The sequence below is a fragment of the Nicotiana attenuata genome, chromosome 12 (assembly GCF_001879085.1).
Source record: "Nicotiana attenuata strain UT chromosome 12, NIATTr2, whole genome shotgun sequence".
Taxonomy (NCBI): domain Eukaryota; kingdom Viridiplantae; phylum Streptophyta; class Magnoliopsida; order Solanales; family Solanaceae; genus Nicotiana; species Nicotiana attenuata.
In genome coordinates this window covers 17,125,514-17,142,721 of record NC_032000.1, presented here as the reverse complement: position 1 = coordinate 17,142,721, position 17,208 = coordinate 17,125,514, and the positions used below count along the sequence as shown (strand labels likewise).

General features: G+C 35.7%; 1 protein-coding gene across 1 annotated transcript; it reads left to right on the top strand.

The window, feature by feature from the left end:
- LOC109235330 (MADS-box protein CMB1-like) lies at nt 1,306–10,674 on the top strand. Its single transcript, XM_019401393.1, has 8 exons — nt 1,306–1,637; nt 7,906–7,984; nt 8,144–8,205; nt 8,517–8,616; nt 8,936–8,977; nt 9,075–9,116; nt 9,484–9,608; nt 10,428–10,674. The coding sequence occupies exons 1-8, from the start codon at nt 1,453–1,455 to the stop codon at nt 10,525–10,527; spliced, it is 735 nt and encodes a 244-aa protein (XP_019256938.1). The 5' UTR covers nt 1,306–1,452; the 3' UTR covers nt 10,528–10,674.

The following is a 17,208-nucleotide window of genomic DNA, read 5'->3' as shown; positions in this document are numbered from 1 at the left end:
GGGGGGGGGGGGGGCAAAAATTTTAGCCCATAAAAAATATTTTTTTGTATATGCATATTACATACATATAATAAACATATTATATATACTTTTTGACTAGCGAATTTAATTATTTTTGATCGATCGGCCAATTTTGTATTTTACGCTTATTTTGAGTGGGGGATATAAATTTCGATTAGCTCAAAATACTTTAGAATGTTTTTTCCAATTTCACCATAACTTTGAAGGTGCTCAGCCATAACAAACTAAAAGAAAACAAAAAGACCAATTGGCGAAGTAAGTAATGCCTTTTTTTCTTCTCTCTTTTTTTCACTATCAAGGAATGTAATGGAATGTAAAGGTCTTGACTTCGAGCTTTGGAAATGATCTTTTTTTTTTTTGGAAGAGAGACTTAACTGAGTCATACGCGGCCCAAATCATAATTAATCATGCTAATATATATGCGTGATTTTAATTTATATACACTAAATATATAAGACAAGAAGAGATAACAAAAGCACTTTGGAGGATTAGCACCAACGCATTTTCAAGTTCTAAGAGTAATATACATGCGTGCATTTAACTTATATACACTAAAATGGTAAAAGATTTTATATTATTAAAGTACTTTAACTAGTTATAGCTAAAATATAATTAACATTACTTTTTAAGTTAGTAATTTGACTTATTATGAATAATTCTTTTATTAGAAGTAAAAATAAAAAATAGCTATATTTACAACCAAACAAAAACACTGTTAAAAATTCAGAAATATTCCGGAATAATATGCTGGAGTTCAAATTTTTTACATATGAACTTCCATCAGAATGTGCTGGAATTTCATAATATGGTGGAGACGTGGAGTTCCAACATAATATGCGGGAAGTTTATATGCAGGAGCTTATAATCTAGCATATTATGCTGAAACTTTCTGTGTGCTGGAGTTCCAACATATATAATATACTGAAAGTTATACGTATGAGCTCCATAACCCCGCATATAATGCTGGAACTTTCCGTATTTTTTTGCAAAACAATGGCTATTTTTCTATGACTTTGCAAACACCAGCTATTTTTTATTTATTAAAAGTCCGAAATCTGTCTAGCTCGTTCTACTTTCACTTTGTTATGTAACCTGATAGTATAACTTTTTTTAAGACTATTAAAGTTTGCATGTATTTGTAGAGCTTATGCTTACAATGTTGTATACGTATAATAAAGAAACCTTAGACCTGACCCACAATAAAAACTACAGCTATTATCCCTACCCTAGAAGAATAAAAAGAAAGAAAAAGAAGAGGCAAAGGAGAAGAGGGAACAACCAAAACCATAAATGTACTGTCTTACATAGGCTTTTATGGCAAAACAAACCAGTTTTCCAGACTAAAACAACTGATTTATAATAGAATCTTGTTACATTTTTATATTATATATATTTCATTCAGAAAGCCAAAAAAAGAAAGCTAGCTATACAATGGGAAGAGGAAAGGTAGAACTGAAGAGAATTGAGAATAAAATAAATAGACAAGTGACTTTTGCAAAGAGAAGAAATGGACTGCTTAAGAAAGCTTATGAACTTTCTGTTCTTTGTGATGCTGAAGTTGCTCTTATCATTTTCTCTACTCGTGGAAAACTCTATGAATTCTGCAGTAGCTCAAGGTATGTTGTCATATATTAATTTACCCTCCAAAACAAATTAGTATATTTTTCTAGTTAGGGCCGCATACTTCACCAGTATAGGCCTCATACGCCTTAATCACATTTTGGATCCTTCCAGACCAATTAATCTTTCATCAATTTTCGATTAACCGTACCAGGTATACTCTCATGTAAGCATTCTGCCAGGTCCGTACTAGAAAAAAAATCGGTCAAGGTCTAAGATGATTCGGTCTTTTTTTATGCTTTTTTATGAAAAAGATGAATCTTGATTTTCTCGAAAATTAGAGATGTCACTGGTAATATATTTCTAATTTTGGCGTATTGATTGAGGGGTGCTTCTTATCGTACCTGTGGTAGGAGAAAAATGTTTTGTGGGTTAAAGTATTTCATATATTTTGCCCTTATTTTGAATGGTCTATACTAAGTAAAATTTGGGAAGAGAAAAGGCTAGCTACCCATTTGTACATGTTGAAACTTTGTCTATATATATTTATTTACCATTATATGGTTATTCTACTTTCCATTTCTTAGAATTTCTGCTACTTTATTTTCCAGTGCTGATTGTTTATTGGTGTGAGATCTGAGTCAGAATTAGATTTATTTTCATGTTAGTGTGTGATACACATAGGTTAAATTAGTACATGAAAGTGGCTAGATGCTGATGAAGCTTTGTTAGAAGGAAAATAAGGTTAAAATTATCTGCTTATAGATGTTCTTTTGGTCATCGTCGTATGTACTATCTTACTCAGACCTAACCTTGTGCGAATATACTGAATATATTATTGTTGATTTAGACGTTCTTTTGGCTGATATTTTCTCTTTAGGTTTCTAGAATGCAATATTACATAAGATCTAGGTTAATTTTCTATCAAGAATCTTGATATATTATCCAAAATTTATCATGAATATATAAGTTTTACGATGACTGTCAACCTACCGTAACTCTCCTCCTTTATTTTTATGTTGGCAAGCTCACGCTGGCTGACGTCAACACCCAGATTGAGGCGTAATTATTATTGTTTACCAAGAATCTTGATGAAACAGATAAAGCGCCAATCTCTGAAAATGAGGGGAGTCTATGATTTTACTTTGGTTATGATTTGATGTGCACCTCCATTTTTCTTTCATTTTATGACACTTTATTTTTCTCAAAGTACAGACACATATAAAGACAAGCGTGACAATCTAATCTACATATAAAGCTGCAAAATTCTTCATATTATAAGCAAATAGAATATCTCAGATTTTATAATCATCACTAATATTGAAATTATAGTAGTCCACTTTACTTTAAGCATGACATAGAGTGAGCTTTGATCAGAATTTATGCATATATTTCGAGCCTTGGTCTAATTAATTAGATTTCCTTTATCTAGTAAGTACTGCTTATTGTTATATGCAGATACACTAATTCATTATATAATTCATTCAGAACTCGTTAATAAATTATATCTGTAATCATATTAACTGAGAACTATCATGCATATATAATAAAGTTGCAGTCTTCCTACGGTAAGAGAGGATTATAAATGGAGTTTATAAAGTTTTATGTAGTGCAAATATTTATATAATTAGTTACAAAAAAAATTACATAATCAAATCACTTATTAGGTATTATAGGTAAATAGCTTGATAACCATTAATTGATATCAATGCAAGGGCCCCTTTCCTTGTGTCAAAGTTATAGATTCATAGCTATGGTTAATTAGTCTTCAAGTTTTTTGTCTCTTCATTATTTTCTTTTAATTCTTTCAGAAGCTTTATCTATTCATTAGTTGTCTAATTCTTTTTTACAGTAGTAAATGATTCTCAATAAAATACTGCATTATTTGACATAGCTTGTTGATTAATAATGTTAGATTTTAGACATTTTATCGTGTATCTTGTAGCATCTTCAGTGTTATAGTCAGATATCGATCTCCACAACAACATCTTTATAAAATAACCATTCATTATAAAACCCATATTTTTTTCGGAATCGATTTTATGTTATGTTATATGATATTAGGAGCGGCTCAAACATATGTGTGGTCTAAAGCCAAAGTTTAAGGTGAGGCCTAAATTTTTTTAAAAAAAATTGTTAAAAGTTTTTTTTAATAATCGATTTCCTCTAATAATTCCTTTTCAATTGATAATACAGCCAATAAATTTAATCTATCTTGAGACGTTGTTAATCTTAGGTAAAATTAACAATTATAATCTTGAAAACTTCTATTCTTTGAGGCAAATGTTATAGAAAAACCCTACTTTTATACGAAAAATACTAAATATTATTTTTTAAATACATATAAATCTATTATTTCTAAAAAAAGGGGCACCCCAAATTCTAAAAAATGGGGCCCCCCAAAATTTGGGTGCCTAAGGCAAAAGCCTTACTTTCTACATTAGAGCCGGCACTGTATGATATATATCCTCTATAACTGCACTTCATGTAGCAACCAAAAAATATCAGAACAAATGAGGTTGTTATAGAGAGCTTTGATTGTTTATAGGATGAAAAGAAGTAATCTAAATTTTTATTAATTGCAAAACAAGACCATAAGTTCTAATTCTTCTGAACTTAGGAAAACCCTGGAAGTCACTGTTTATATGTATATCTCTGATATTACCTTTCTTTTCATTTCAAGTGAACTATATCTCAGAAATAAATACAGAAATATGATCTTAGAGTGCTTCTAATATAGTTAAGAAAACCATACACGCATGTTTATCATTATTTCTTAGGTGTTAAGAAAAGTCAATGATCACTGGTCTGTTTAGAGTCATGGTTGGTGAAATAGATAATTTTCAGATATAGTAATCAAACAAAAGGGAAACATGAACATTTATAACCATTGGTGATTATTTTGCACAGATTATTGACTTTCGAATTGATCGTGACTAATAGGTCGAAAATTGCTCTAAGCGATATGTAACTCTCTTACAACAACAATAATCTAGTAGAGTCCCACAACTGGAGTTTGGGAAGATAGTGTGTACGTAGGCCTTAATCCTACCCTTGAGAGGTAGAGAGGCTAATTCCGATAGACTCACGGCTCAAGAAGATGCAAAGCAACATAGTGTAATAACATTAATCTAAGAACCGGAAAAATAAATGAGAAGTAGTAGTAGCAACAAGCAGTAACAACCGCAAGATATTAATAAACCAATGCGGAAGATAGTAGGAAAGCATCATGTAATACTAGCAATCTAAGAACAAGAAACTATAAGACTAACCCTAAAAATTCCGGTATGGAATAGAAAAACGCTTGACTACCTACTAACCTTCTAACCTAATTTTCGACCTTCACACCCTCCTATCAAGAACCATGTCCTCGTTAACTTGAAGATACGTTATGTCCTACCTGATCACCTCTCCCCAATGCTTCTTTGGTCACTCTCTACCTCTTCTCATACCCAGCAAAACCAATCGCTCACACCTCCTTTCTGGGGCACCTAACTATCTCCCTTTCACATGTCCCAACTATCTAAGTCTCACTTCCCGCATCTCGTCCTTTATGGGGATCACGCCCACCTTTACCCAAATATCTTCATTCCTAATCTTATTCAACCTGGTATGCTAGCTCATATATCTCAACATTTTCATTTCTGCTACTTTCATCTTCTGGATATGGGAGTTCTTGACTGGCTAGCACTCTGCCCCATACAACATAGTTGGTCTAACCAGCACCTGTAGAACTTATCTTTAAATTTTGATGGCACATTCTTGTCAACACAAGACGCCAGATGCTAACCTCTTTTTCATCTACCCCTCCCTTACACGATGTGTGACATCCTCGTCAATCTCTCTATATCCTTGGATAATAGACCCAAGAGACTTGTAATTTTCTCTCTTAGGGATGACTTGTAAATCAAGTCTCGCCACACCCTCTATTAAGTCATTGAACTTGCACTCCAAGTATTCTATCTTAGTCATGCTCATTTGAAATCTTTAGACTCTAGGGTTTGTCCCCAAACCTCCAACTTGTCTTTAACACCGTCTTGCGTCTCATTAGTCAATAGTATATCATCTGCAAATAATATACACCATGACACCTCTCCTTAAATATGGTGCGTCGGTGCGTCCATCGCCAAGGCAAATAAAAACTATGCAAATCCTTCTTTCTTTCCCTGTACTATTCCACTAACCTCCTGAGAAGATGGATGACTTCCATAGTCTAATGTTCTGGCATGAATCCAAACCGGTTCTCGTATATAGACATAGTCCTCCTTACCCTCACTTTCACCACCCTCTCCCAAAATTTCATAGTATTACTAAGCAAATTAATACCCCTATATTTGTTATAATTTTGGATATCACTTTTGTTCTTGTACAACGGAATCGTTGTACTCCATTTTTATTGTTCGGGCATATTCTTCATCTTAAAAATAATTTTAGGTAACCCAGTCATCCATTCTAAGCCTGCTCTACCCACGTGCCTCTAAAATTCCACAAGAATTTCATCAGCCCCAATCGCACCCACGTGCCTCTAAAATTCCACGAGAATTTCATCAGCCCCATCGCACCCACGTGCCTCTAAAATTCCACGAAAATTTCATCAGCCCCAATCGCTCTACCCCTGCTTATCTTACACATAGCCCCCACGACTTCCTCAATATTTATGCGCTGACAATACCTAAAATCACGATGACCCTCGGAGTGCTCCAAATCACCCAGCACAATGTTCTTGTCCCTCTCGTCATTCATGAGTTTATGGAAGTAAGTCAGCCATCTTCACTTAGTCTGTGAATCTTTCATAAAAACTCTGCCTTCCTCGTGTTTGATGCGCCTCACCTGATCCAAATCACGAGCCTTCCTTTCTCTTACCTTGGCTAGCCTAAATAGCTTCTTGTCCCCACCTTTGTCCCTCAGTTCTTCATACAGACAACTAAATGCTGCAGTCTTGGACTCTATGACCGCTAACTCCACCTCCTTCTTAGCTTCTTAAACTCTTCTCTATTCGTCCTTTTCTCCTCCTTGTATGTGCTCTCCACTAATTTCAAATATGCCGTTTTCTTTGCTTCCAGTTTTCCTTGGACCTCTTCATTCCACCACCAGTTCACTTTATGACCGCCGGAGTAACTCTTCGAGACCCATAACAGTTCTCTCGCAACCTCCCTAATGCAGTTCGCTGTCAATGTCCACATACCACTCGCGTCCCGCCACTCTTCCAAGCCCCTATAGCCAGCAACTTCTTACCTAACTCATGAGCTTTGTCCTTAGGAGTTGAAATGAAAGTAGGAGAAATGAGGATGTTGAGAGGTATGTTACTCTCTTAATTAACAACAATAACCAAGATGTGGTTGATATGTAAGTAACAACCCTAATTTATCCAAGATCAAGTAAGGCACGTGTAGAAATAACAGGTAACAAACATATGCCTAACATGTCCTAGTTCTCTTGGTCAAAAACATTAATGAAGTAAATAAAACATTAGATGATGAATGTTTAATTAAGTAAATGAAAGTATACTCACTCAAACATAAATTTTTGGATAAGATGACTACACACTTCTAAATTGGCAAGGAAACATATAGTTGGAAATTTTTTGTGCGGATAAATACTGAGACATCTACATACATACCGCTACTATATATAATAGGTGAAGAAGATATATTTAGGATAAAACTTACAACCATCTGAAGTTTACATCAAACTAATGTATGCTAAGACATTGATAATTCGTTGTAAACACCGGGTGCATGTAAAGTTTTGCCGTTGTATACTATAAACCCTGTACATAGGGTATCTATCCATCAACCATTGAGTATTTGCCTATTCCTATGTCCATTTTGTGGTATTTAATATCTGGTTACAGTTTAGGTAATTAAAGTGAGATCAGTAAAGAAGATTGCCAAAGCTTAAAATTACTGATAAGCTGGGGATTTGTGAGGAGAGTGGTAGCCGGAAGAGAGAATTTTAGCTGCAGATGGCACTGAAGAGAACGTGAATATTGAAGTCAAAATATTTCTAAATAAGTACATGATATTCTTTTTGAGACGGACTAAAAAGAAAAGTATGACACATAAATTGTAACCGGGGAAGTACTATATCGTATCATCTAATACACATAATCACCCTACAAGACTAGCGCTCTAAAAGGTGAAACTTTCAGTAGTACCTATCTTAGTAGGAGCTTTTAGTCTTTTGATTATAGTAGGAATCGCGAGAGAGCATAATGCATACCCCGAGATACCATAGTTTTTTGTTAGTCTATTTATAGTTGCGACTGTTGTTATAATGTACATCTGATTCAATGTCTTATTGTTCTGTAACTTGCCTTTCTAGTATGTCCAAGACAGTGGAGAAATACCACAAATATAATTATGCTGCAGTGGAAGGAAGCCAACCTTCAACAGATTCACAGGTTCGTTCTTCTTCCTCGAGCATGATAATTGCTCAAATTAAAGTTTGTTGAAAATATTGGGAATAGTTCAGTTTTTCACCTGAAAATAGTTAGTAAAAGTTAATGTTGATTACTAACTTTGAGCAAATTGATTTGCTTGCTATGCTTTTGTGAAAACAGAACACGTACCAAGAGTATTTGAAGCTTAAAACAAGAGTGGAAGTGTTACAACAATCTCAAAGGTGAGGAAAAAACTGAGTAGACCAAAACTAGATGTAATTTCTAACTCCAGAGCATTGTATTCCCTCTATTTAAAAGAAAGACGGTTGGTGTACTAAGCTCCTGGTATATGTGGGGTCCGAAAAAGTTCGGACCATATTTGATCTATTGTACGAAACTTTATTTTGGATTTCTTCAAGAGGCTATTCGCATTTCTTGAACCCAAGACCTAGCTCGTGGTCACAGTACTGTAGCAACTATGGTGCATTCTCCATATATTTGTTTTGATCATTTTTCGTAATATATGACCGTTTAACTTTTTCATATTCGTTAGACATATTCTTGGAGAAGATTTGGGACAATTGAACACAAAAGATCTGGAACAGCTTGAACGTCAAGTGGATTCATCATTAAGGCAAATAAGGTCAACAAGGGTACGTACTATGTACTTCAAATGGTATTTACAAACTATATTTTTGGCTCTTATTCATGTTGCAAAACAAGGGTACCCTGCAGTTTCGTCAAAAAATTACACTATATATATAGGTCAAATATTAGATTTTAGATGCATATAACGTATATTGAACACCCTTTGTCGGGGAATTTATTTTTCTTCTTTCAAGTTTGAACACCCTTGGAGAAATTTGTGGCTTCGCCACTGGTACCCTGATATTACTATATTTAAAATGGAAGAATAGCTGTTTAATTATCCAATTATAAGATCTTAAGGTCCCTTTTTAAACTTGTTTTCAGACACAACACATGATTGATGAACTTACTGAACTTCAACAAAAGGTACATATAGTATACTCATATCTAAGAAATCAAGATGATATTATTATTTGCTCAACTGTGTAGGAAATATGACATTTCCTATTTGCTTCTTGTACAGGAAGAATCTCTTACTGAAATGAATAAATCTTTGAGGATGAAGGTAACAATATAATACTGACTAAACTTTTAGTTCTCGTTTGGCCATAGATTTTGGCTTCATTTTTTTGAAAAATATTTGAAAACATTGTTTGTTTATGAAATATGATCATGTTTTGAGATAAAAGATAACAACGAGGACTTTTATGGACCGAAAGGTTAACGACAGTAAATGTAAGACAAATCGCATAAAAAAGAGGCTGATCACATGAGGTTGTTTCCACGGCTTGAACCCTGACCACCTGATCACATGATAACAACTTTACCAGTTATGCCAAGGCTCCCCGTGCAAGGCACAAAAAAAAATGTGGTAGAAAGATAACTTCTTCTTTTTAACTACATTGGTTTGTCTATTGAACTTCTAATTGCAGTTGGAAGAACTTGGTGTTGCCCTTCAAACATCATGGCAATATGAGGGGCAAAGTTTACAGTGTAGACAGCAGCAGCCTGATGGATTCTTTCACCCTGTGGATTGCAATAATACAATGCCTATCAGGTCGTCTTGAGAAACTTCTATATATATATATATATATATATATATATATATATATATATATATATATATATATATATATATATGCATACACACATCCACAATCTCTCTTTTTTCTAATCTCATAGACGTATGAACTCTTTTTTTCCAATTCATGTGACATAAACTCGGCACAGGCGTAATTTAACAAAGAAATGAAAGCTTTTGAAACTTATAATCTTAAAATATCATAACATTTAAGTGGTTGTCAACACCAATTGTTATTCTTTTTTTGATGGACTAATAAGAAAATATTATCACATGTAATTAACTAGAACACTAGAAATATATACTAGGGATGGCAAACGAGGAAGGGTGATGGAGAAGGTGAAATCTTAACCGCAAAAGTTTTAATTTGCCCCACTTAGATGTTTCTTTGTTCTTAACCCGCATGCTCCGTTTAAGTTCTCTTTTTTTTCTTTTTTTTTTTTTTTAACGTCCGACATTTCAAGAAATGGATTCAAGAAATTGGTCTAAAATATTAAAACCTGTAAATTTTTATTTAATCCGCCCTATGCCATGTAGGTGATGTCTATGTTATGTAATGGCGGTGCATAAGGACACATCGGTTGAAGTAGATTATTCTTGTGATTAATCAAAACCCTTTCCCAAACTGTACAAGCTTCTTCCAAAGCATACGGCTTGCATTTGATTTTAAAAAAATATTTAATTAGCACACCCCACCCTATTGCAATCTCTAGTAGTTGATAATTTGAGTTTCAGAGCATTGCTTATATTCTGGATTCGCCTCTTATTTTATAAGCCAAATTTATCCGGTTACAGGTACAATACTGTGCTGCCAGAAGATGCCGAACCATCAACACAGCGTGCTACTGAAGTTGTACCTGGATATCAGTTTGATATTGGAGGGACCCGATTATAGCATAAAGGATTGGGAAACAAAGTTGATGAATGTTAGAGGAAAAAAAAATTAATAAAATGATGCATATCTCTCTTACTCAGAAATAGACTTTCACTATTACTGCTTGAAATATTTACTTAGCGAACTCTTGATTATATATATGCAGAACAGTTTGACATAAAATTAAATGGTTATCCTGTTATATGTTTGTTATTTTCTTATCCCGACCCCTACGAGTGAGCAGAAAAGGGAGGAGGAAATCTATCTTACTCTTCCTTGGTCTCTTCCACGGATCGGTGGATATGAAATAGAATGAATTCAATGACAAAGTCGCCGGTATACTGTGATCCAGATCCAGGAAGGGCCAGACATAAATCGGAAAGAGTCACTTTCCTCATAGGAGAAAGGGTGCGCGCTAAAGCTAGAGCAGCTCTTTTTCGCGATATAGGTGTAATTTAATTAATTCAGAGGTCGACATCAGGTATTGTCCTTCTTCTGCTTTATGTGGATAACATTGCTTTCTCTAGTAATGACTTAGCTTCGATAAATGAGCTAGCCTAGTAAGTAGTTGTCTATTTCGCGTGCCCTTCCTGTACTGACTTATACTACGCCTTTCGTGCGGGTCGGAACTTACCCGACAAGGAATTTCGCTACCTTAGGACCGTTATAGTTACGGCCGCCGTTCACCGGGGCTTCGGTCGCCGGCTCCCCTGTCATCAGGTCACCAACTTCCTTGACCTTCCGGCACTGGTTCATGGTTTCTCTTGGCTATATGGTTTATCATGGTTTATATTTTTCTATCTCTTAAAAAAAGGACAATAGATTTATCATAATTGATTTTACTTTTTACGAAAAGAAAATATTTTTCTTTCGTATTTGGCTAGTCCTTTTTTTTGGAGGAAAAGATTTTGGACTTCTATAAATTGAGGGTCGTTCCTTCTTATTTAGTAGCACCCACAATATTGGCTAGTCCGTAGGAACTACATTAATGTAGTCGCTGTTGATACCCAATTTTTCCCTCATATATTTAAAATGCATATATACTTTCAAAATAGTGCATGGGCGTCAACCAGTATTTTTCCATAATCTTCTGCAATTTAAAAGGATTTTAATTGATTTATTCCACCATTTTATTATCTAAATAATTACTAATTGCATCACAAATAATTTTATAATAATTTTGTTACTTAATTCTATCATTTATATTTATAATTAAGCTTTGATTATTTTATACATAATTATATTTACATCTGTAGGTTATAATTGCAATAATAGCCCATGTATGCATAATTTCTTTATTTGTACACGAAAATGACTCTTTATATTTTTATAATATTAAGTAATTATTTTAAATTATTTTTCATACATAAATAACACTTTTCATCATTTATTAACTATTTTTATTAATTATATTATTAAATTAAATGGGTATTAAAACTATGGCCTCTTTTAATTTGATTTTCGGACATTAGCCCAATAACTACCCCAGCCCAATACTGTAACCTAACCCAATACCCATAACCCAAACCCAATAACCCAATTGTTATAACCCGCACCAACTCCAGATTTAATCCTGGCCGTTGATCTCAGAAGATCAATGGTCCAGAAAATCCTTCCATTTTTAATTAACCAAACGACCTAAACCCTACCCATTTCCCAAATCTGCCGCCTTTGAGACCCCTTCCCTCCTCTCATCTCTTTCACCTTCCTTCTAACCCTAGCCCGCCGTCACTGAAACCCCTTTGATTCATGGGTTCTTTCTTCAACCTCAGGCCTTATCCGGCCTCATATCTCTACTGGTTGTTTGATTTTCATGATACTTGATGGAATCTCAAAGAGATTCGAACGAGATTTGGTTCAAATCTCCCATTTTCTCGATTAATCTGTCTGTGTTCGCTCATACGTCTGTGAGTAATAATATCTTCGTGTTTATGGCTTCAAATCTGTGTGATCTGTGTTCCCTGTGCTTATGTGGTTAGTTTATTTCAAACCACAGCATGTTTATGTGTGATCTATGATTCCTGTTTACTCCTTTCTCAACTGGCATGTTTCAGTTCGTGTTATCTTATTCTGTCTTATAGTTTATTTCGATCTCAGCATGTTTTTCTGTTACTGCTTTCTCAACTGGCATGTTTTAGTCTCTGTTACCCTATTCAATCCTATGTGCTTATTAGTTTGTGATTTCAACGTGCTTCTCTTTGCTATATGCACATATGATTTCACCTAGTGACAAGATTAATTAGGTTATGAAACACTGTATAATCTGTTGTATGTTCCCTGTTCTGCAAACATGTAATATGTTGCAAACTCTGTCTATTAGTTCAAATATCCTGGCTCTTTTGTGATTGCTTAAATGCTAGTACAGTGTCCATGTCTGAATCAATGCCAATCTGTTTGAACTATTTACTAAATAGGGATTCTGTTTGTTCTAGGTGAAATTCTGTTTGCAGTCCTATAATTTGAATCTGTTTGCTCCTAAAAATCAAACTGTTTTCTAAAACTGTCCCCTACCCCCCTATGTACTAGTTTTCAAACATCAACTCTTAGTTACCTAGGTTCCTACCACCCCCAGTGTGAGCACTGCCTAGGGTCCTTGAGACTCCTCCGAACTCTGACACATTGGGGATAGTCTTTCAATCTCTTACAAACTGTTTTTCTAAGTAAGGTTCTGGTGTGAGCATTGCCCGGGGTCTCTGAGGCCCTTGGGAACTTTGACACACCAGAAGCCCAATTTTGTGTATCATGGATGGACCACCTGTATACTTCAGACTTGCTTTGCTTGAAAGCCTGGTTTCCAGGTTAATATTGGGACTGCTAAGGCTCCCTATAGTGTAATGAATCTAGCTATGTAATTTATTCATTCTGCGCTGTAATAATCTCTGTAATAAACAGATCTGGGGTTTATTAGTAAAAGTTGGGGGGGGGGGGGTTTCCTATATCTTTGTTTGAAACTCGGGTAGAAATCCTACCCATAGGTTTATTGGTGATTATGTGAATGTTACTACTTGTTTAGAGATCATGCCTATAGGGATTTCTGATTGCTTTGTTCTGTATTTCACTCGCATGCTAGAAATCCTGTTTATAGGCCCCTTGCATTAGAAATCCTGTCCATAGGATCTGATGTTCTAAACGTCAATACCACACAAGAGGGGGGGGGGGGGTGATTTGTGTGGTACCCAATTTTCGCTCTAGAAGAACTTGGTTCTTCTAGGTGTACTAACTACTACTATTTGCGGAATAATAAGTACATAAAATAAAGAACACATAGATTTTTATGTGGAAAACACCTGGCTAAAAAGGTGAAAAAACCACGACCTACTACTCAGTAGGATTTTCCCAAACTTCCACTAAAATCACTGAGCCAAAACAACATTTACAAAACTCTTTGTAAATCTAAGGATTAACTCTAATCCCGTTGTGGCACACAGCCTCAACTGTTGCGACAACTTCAAGTTAGCTTATAACTTGAACACTCTAGGTACCTAATACAATTGCTTCTATGAAAGCTGAAAGGTACAATTTTAAACCACCTACTACAATTGAACTAGAATAAAAGAAATACACAATGGAACTGATTCTTCTATCTCATTCAAGTAGCTTCAGGAGTGCAAACTCAAATCTCACATAAATTGCTTGCAAAATCGCCTTGCTCTTTTGCTCCTCAATTTTGTTTAACTTCTGCGTATGTGCAATACCTGTAAAAGAGAACAATCACTGTCTTTTAATAGGCTAGTAATCAGAGTTTGGTTGGGACTCAATTGCTGATCTTCTATCGTCATTGAGTCCTTGAAGATCTCAAACTCCAACACTATCTTTATCCGGATTGTGTTCTCTTCATATAAGGAGACTTTCTCCCCTTATCTAATATGCAACCTTTTCGATCAGATCAGGAGATATTGCTGCGTGATCAGTAGGACTAATCTCCTTCCCGTGCATCTCACATGTATGGGTTGATCATGACTGTGCTTCACACGATGGACCTGGTCCATGACTGAGTTCATTTGTCATTCTTCAAAACTTCACCTGTTCTTGGGCCAACAGGATCCATGCACATTTTTAACTTACATGCATTAGTGACCATGTCTATAGGATTCTATCTGTTTGAATAATAACCTTTCCTAGCAACGTGCTTAAAATTCTGCCCACGTGTGATTAATAGATATCATGCCTATAGGAGGTACAAAATCAGTTTCAAACCTAGAAATCATGTCTATTGGATTTAAACTAATAGATATCGTGCCTATAGGGTGAAATCTTATAGAGGTTTAAATCAAGTCAACACTTAGAAATCCTGCCTATAGTGGTTTAAACTAATTAGAAAGCATGCCTATAGGATCTAAAAGGGATAAAACCTGTATTTATGAGTTAAAATCAGTAATTCACTTACAAATCACGTTATAGGTTGTAGATATCATGCCTATAGAGTTCTGTTAATCAGTTTTGAGTTCGATTAATTCTGGTTATCACTTAGGTAAATCCATAGGGGTTACCAATGATTCTGGGCCTAAAATTGTGATATCTTACTACATGAAAATGCCCAGATTCAAGGTTTTAATAAAATCAGTAGGCATATTGAGATGGCCGCCTTAATAAACTACTATCTTGCATTCTACTTTTGCTCATCTAGATATCCTGCCTATAGGATCCTAAATTAACGAAATCTGTTGATTTAACTGCGTGCATTTGTTGTCTACTTGTGGAGGTTTATATGAGCCCTTATTTGCTCCTTACATGATAGTCCTATTTGAATTTTGTTTGTCGCCTAGCTTTTCTTATTTAAGCAACATAGGTCAGTCTAGAACCACCCTAAATAGAGGTCCTAAATACCTCCAGGACCGTAGGAAAGGGACGGGTAGTGCACGCATAAGGCACGAGTTAGAAGCTACTAGAACGCTTAGGTAACAACTGAAAGATAGTAATTGGGTAGTAAAGGAAATGATAGCCCATGCGCTAATGCTATGAGTAAAACCCCGACTTATGGGAGTTGCAAAGCATTGCATGGAATGATCCTATAGGCTAAAAAAACTTAGGACCACCCCCTATACACCTGTGTAAAAATAAGTTGAATATTGTATCTGTCCCAATATGGTTCTTCCCTTTTAAGACTAATTCGCTTAATTTATGTTCGGTTGGGACCCACTGTTGTGGACCTCGAGGGGTGCCTAACCCCTTCCCCTCAAGGTAATTTCGAGCTCTTACCTGATCTCTGGTGATGTAAACTGGTTAAATGAGTTAACTGTTCTAGGTGCCCTAACTCACCTTAATCCGTTAGGTGGCGACTCTTCAAATCCCTTACCCCATTCCAAAAGGAAAGGAGTTGTCCCAGAAATGTCGAAACCCGATTTCGCGAGAAAAAGGGGTTGCGACAGCATGGCAACTCTGCCGGGGATATCTTTAGGCTCTTTCCATAACAAACTTGTCTGTGAATTAGTCTTTAAGCATGTCTTTATTATTCCGTTAATTCTTGCACACCCTTTCACATTCTATGTGGATTTATTTGCCTATCCTTATTCATTTATGATTTTCCTCCCCTGCTTTATCACTTTTTCTATGGAAACTGACTTGTCTCCTTGTTTTTCTTTTCTTAAATGTCTTTACAATTATTAAATACCGCATTTTATCATTATTCATCATGCAAATACTTGACAACGTGTTATTTTCTTTTGCATAACTCCATGCTCAACATCATATTCCACTCGTGCGTATTAATACCATAGCGGCACTTGATGAGTGTTCGCGCTCTTCCTAAAATCACCCTTTAAATTCGGAAAGGCTTATTTGCGGTAAATTTAGTCGATCAATGGTGCAGTCCACGGTTCCGTGCCTTTCGCCCTCAAGTTGTCCGCTTAAGGGTACCAGTCTAGACTTCTATAGAAACCTTGCTCTGATAAATAACTATACATGCATCGTGGTCAAACCTAGCCGGGGTTAATATGCTGTCCACATAATAACCCCCTAAGAAAGCCTTGTCCAAAGTCCATCAGGATTTACTTAATCCCAACGGACGCAATCACGATATGTGCATTATTTGGAGACATAAATGCCGACATGCTAATCGTTAATGTGTAAGTAGTCGAATCCGGAGGGGCAAGGGTCTAACTCTGTTTATTTTGCAGAAAATGAGCCACGAAGTCCCAGGTTCGGCATGGTCCGAAGTATACCACCGTTGTTGTTGGATTGGTGGGAAAATCTTTCGCCAAGCGATAAAAATCACGTGAAAAGGGTTCTTGGAAATTTACCATCTTTATTGGACATCCAACCAAACAACATGTTGACCGAAGCTGCTACTATGTTCTGAGACAGAGAAAAAGCTGTATTCCATTTTGGTGACATAGAAATGACTCCTCTCCTGGAGGAAATCGGAGGGTTCGCTGGATTACCATGGGATAGTCCCGGTTTACTAGTACCAAAAATACCGCAATACAAGGGGGTTTCTGAAAATGATGGGCCTGAGAAAGAATGAGGACTGGAGTGCCCGAAGAAGTCTTACATACCCTTTGAATTCCTCTATGAACGATACGGACACATCAAATCTTACCGTATCTTTCATGACGAATTCTCCATCACTTCCCTAGGTTGGATTCATCGCACGGTTTTTGTATTCATCATCTGCTTTCTGGGTATGATAGTATTCCCAAGCCAAGGGGACAGAACTCACACCAGGTTGGCCATGGTAACTAGAGCTTTAATGGAGGGAATTGA

Excerpts from the sequence above, each read along its gene's own strand:
- LOC109235330 (XM_019401393.1), top strand. The coding sequence starts at position 1,453 with ATGGGAAGAGGAAAGGTAGAACTGAAGAGAATTGAGAATAAAATAAAT. Across the intron at positions 8,206-8,516 it reads GTGTTACAACAATCTCAAAG|ACATATTCTTGGAGAAGATT; the intron begins GTGAGGAAAAAA and ends CATATTCGTTAG. Across the intron at positions 9,117-9,483 it reads ATAAATCTTTGAGGATGAAG|TTGGAAGAACTTGGTGTTGC; the intron begins GTAACAATATAA and ends TTCTAATTGCAG.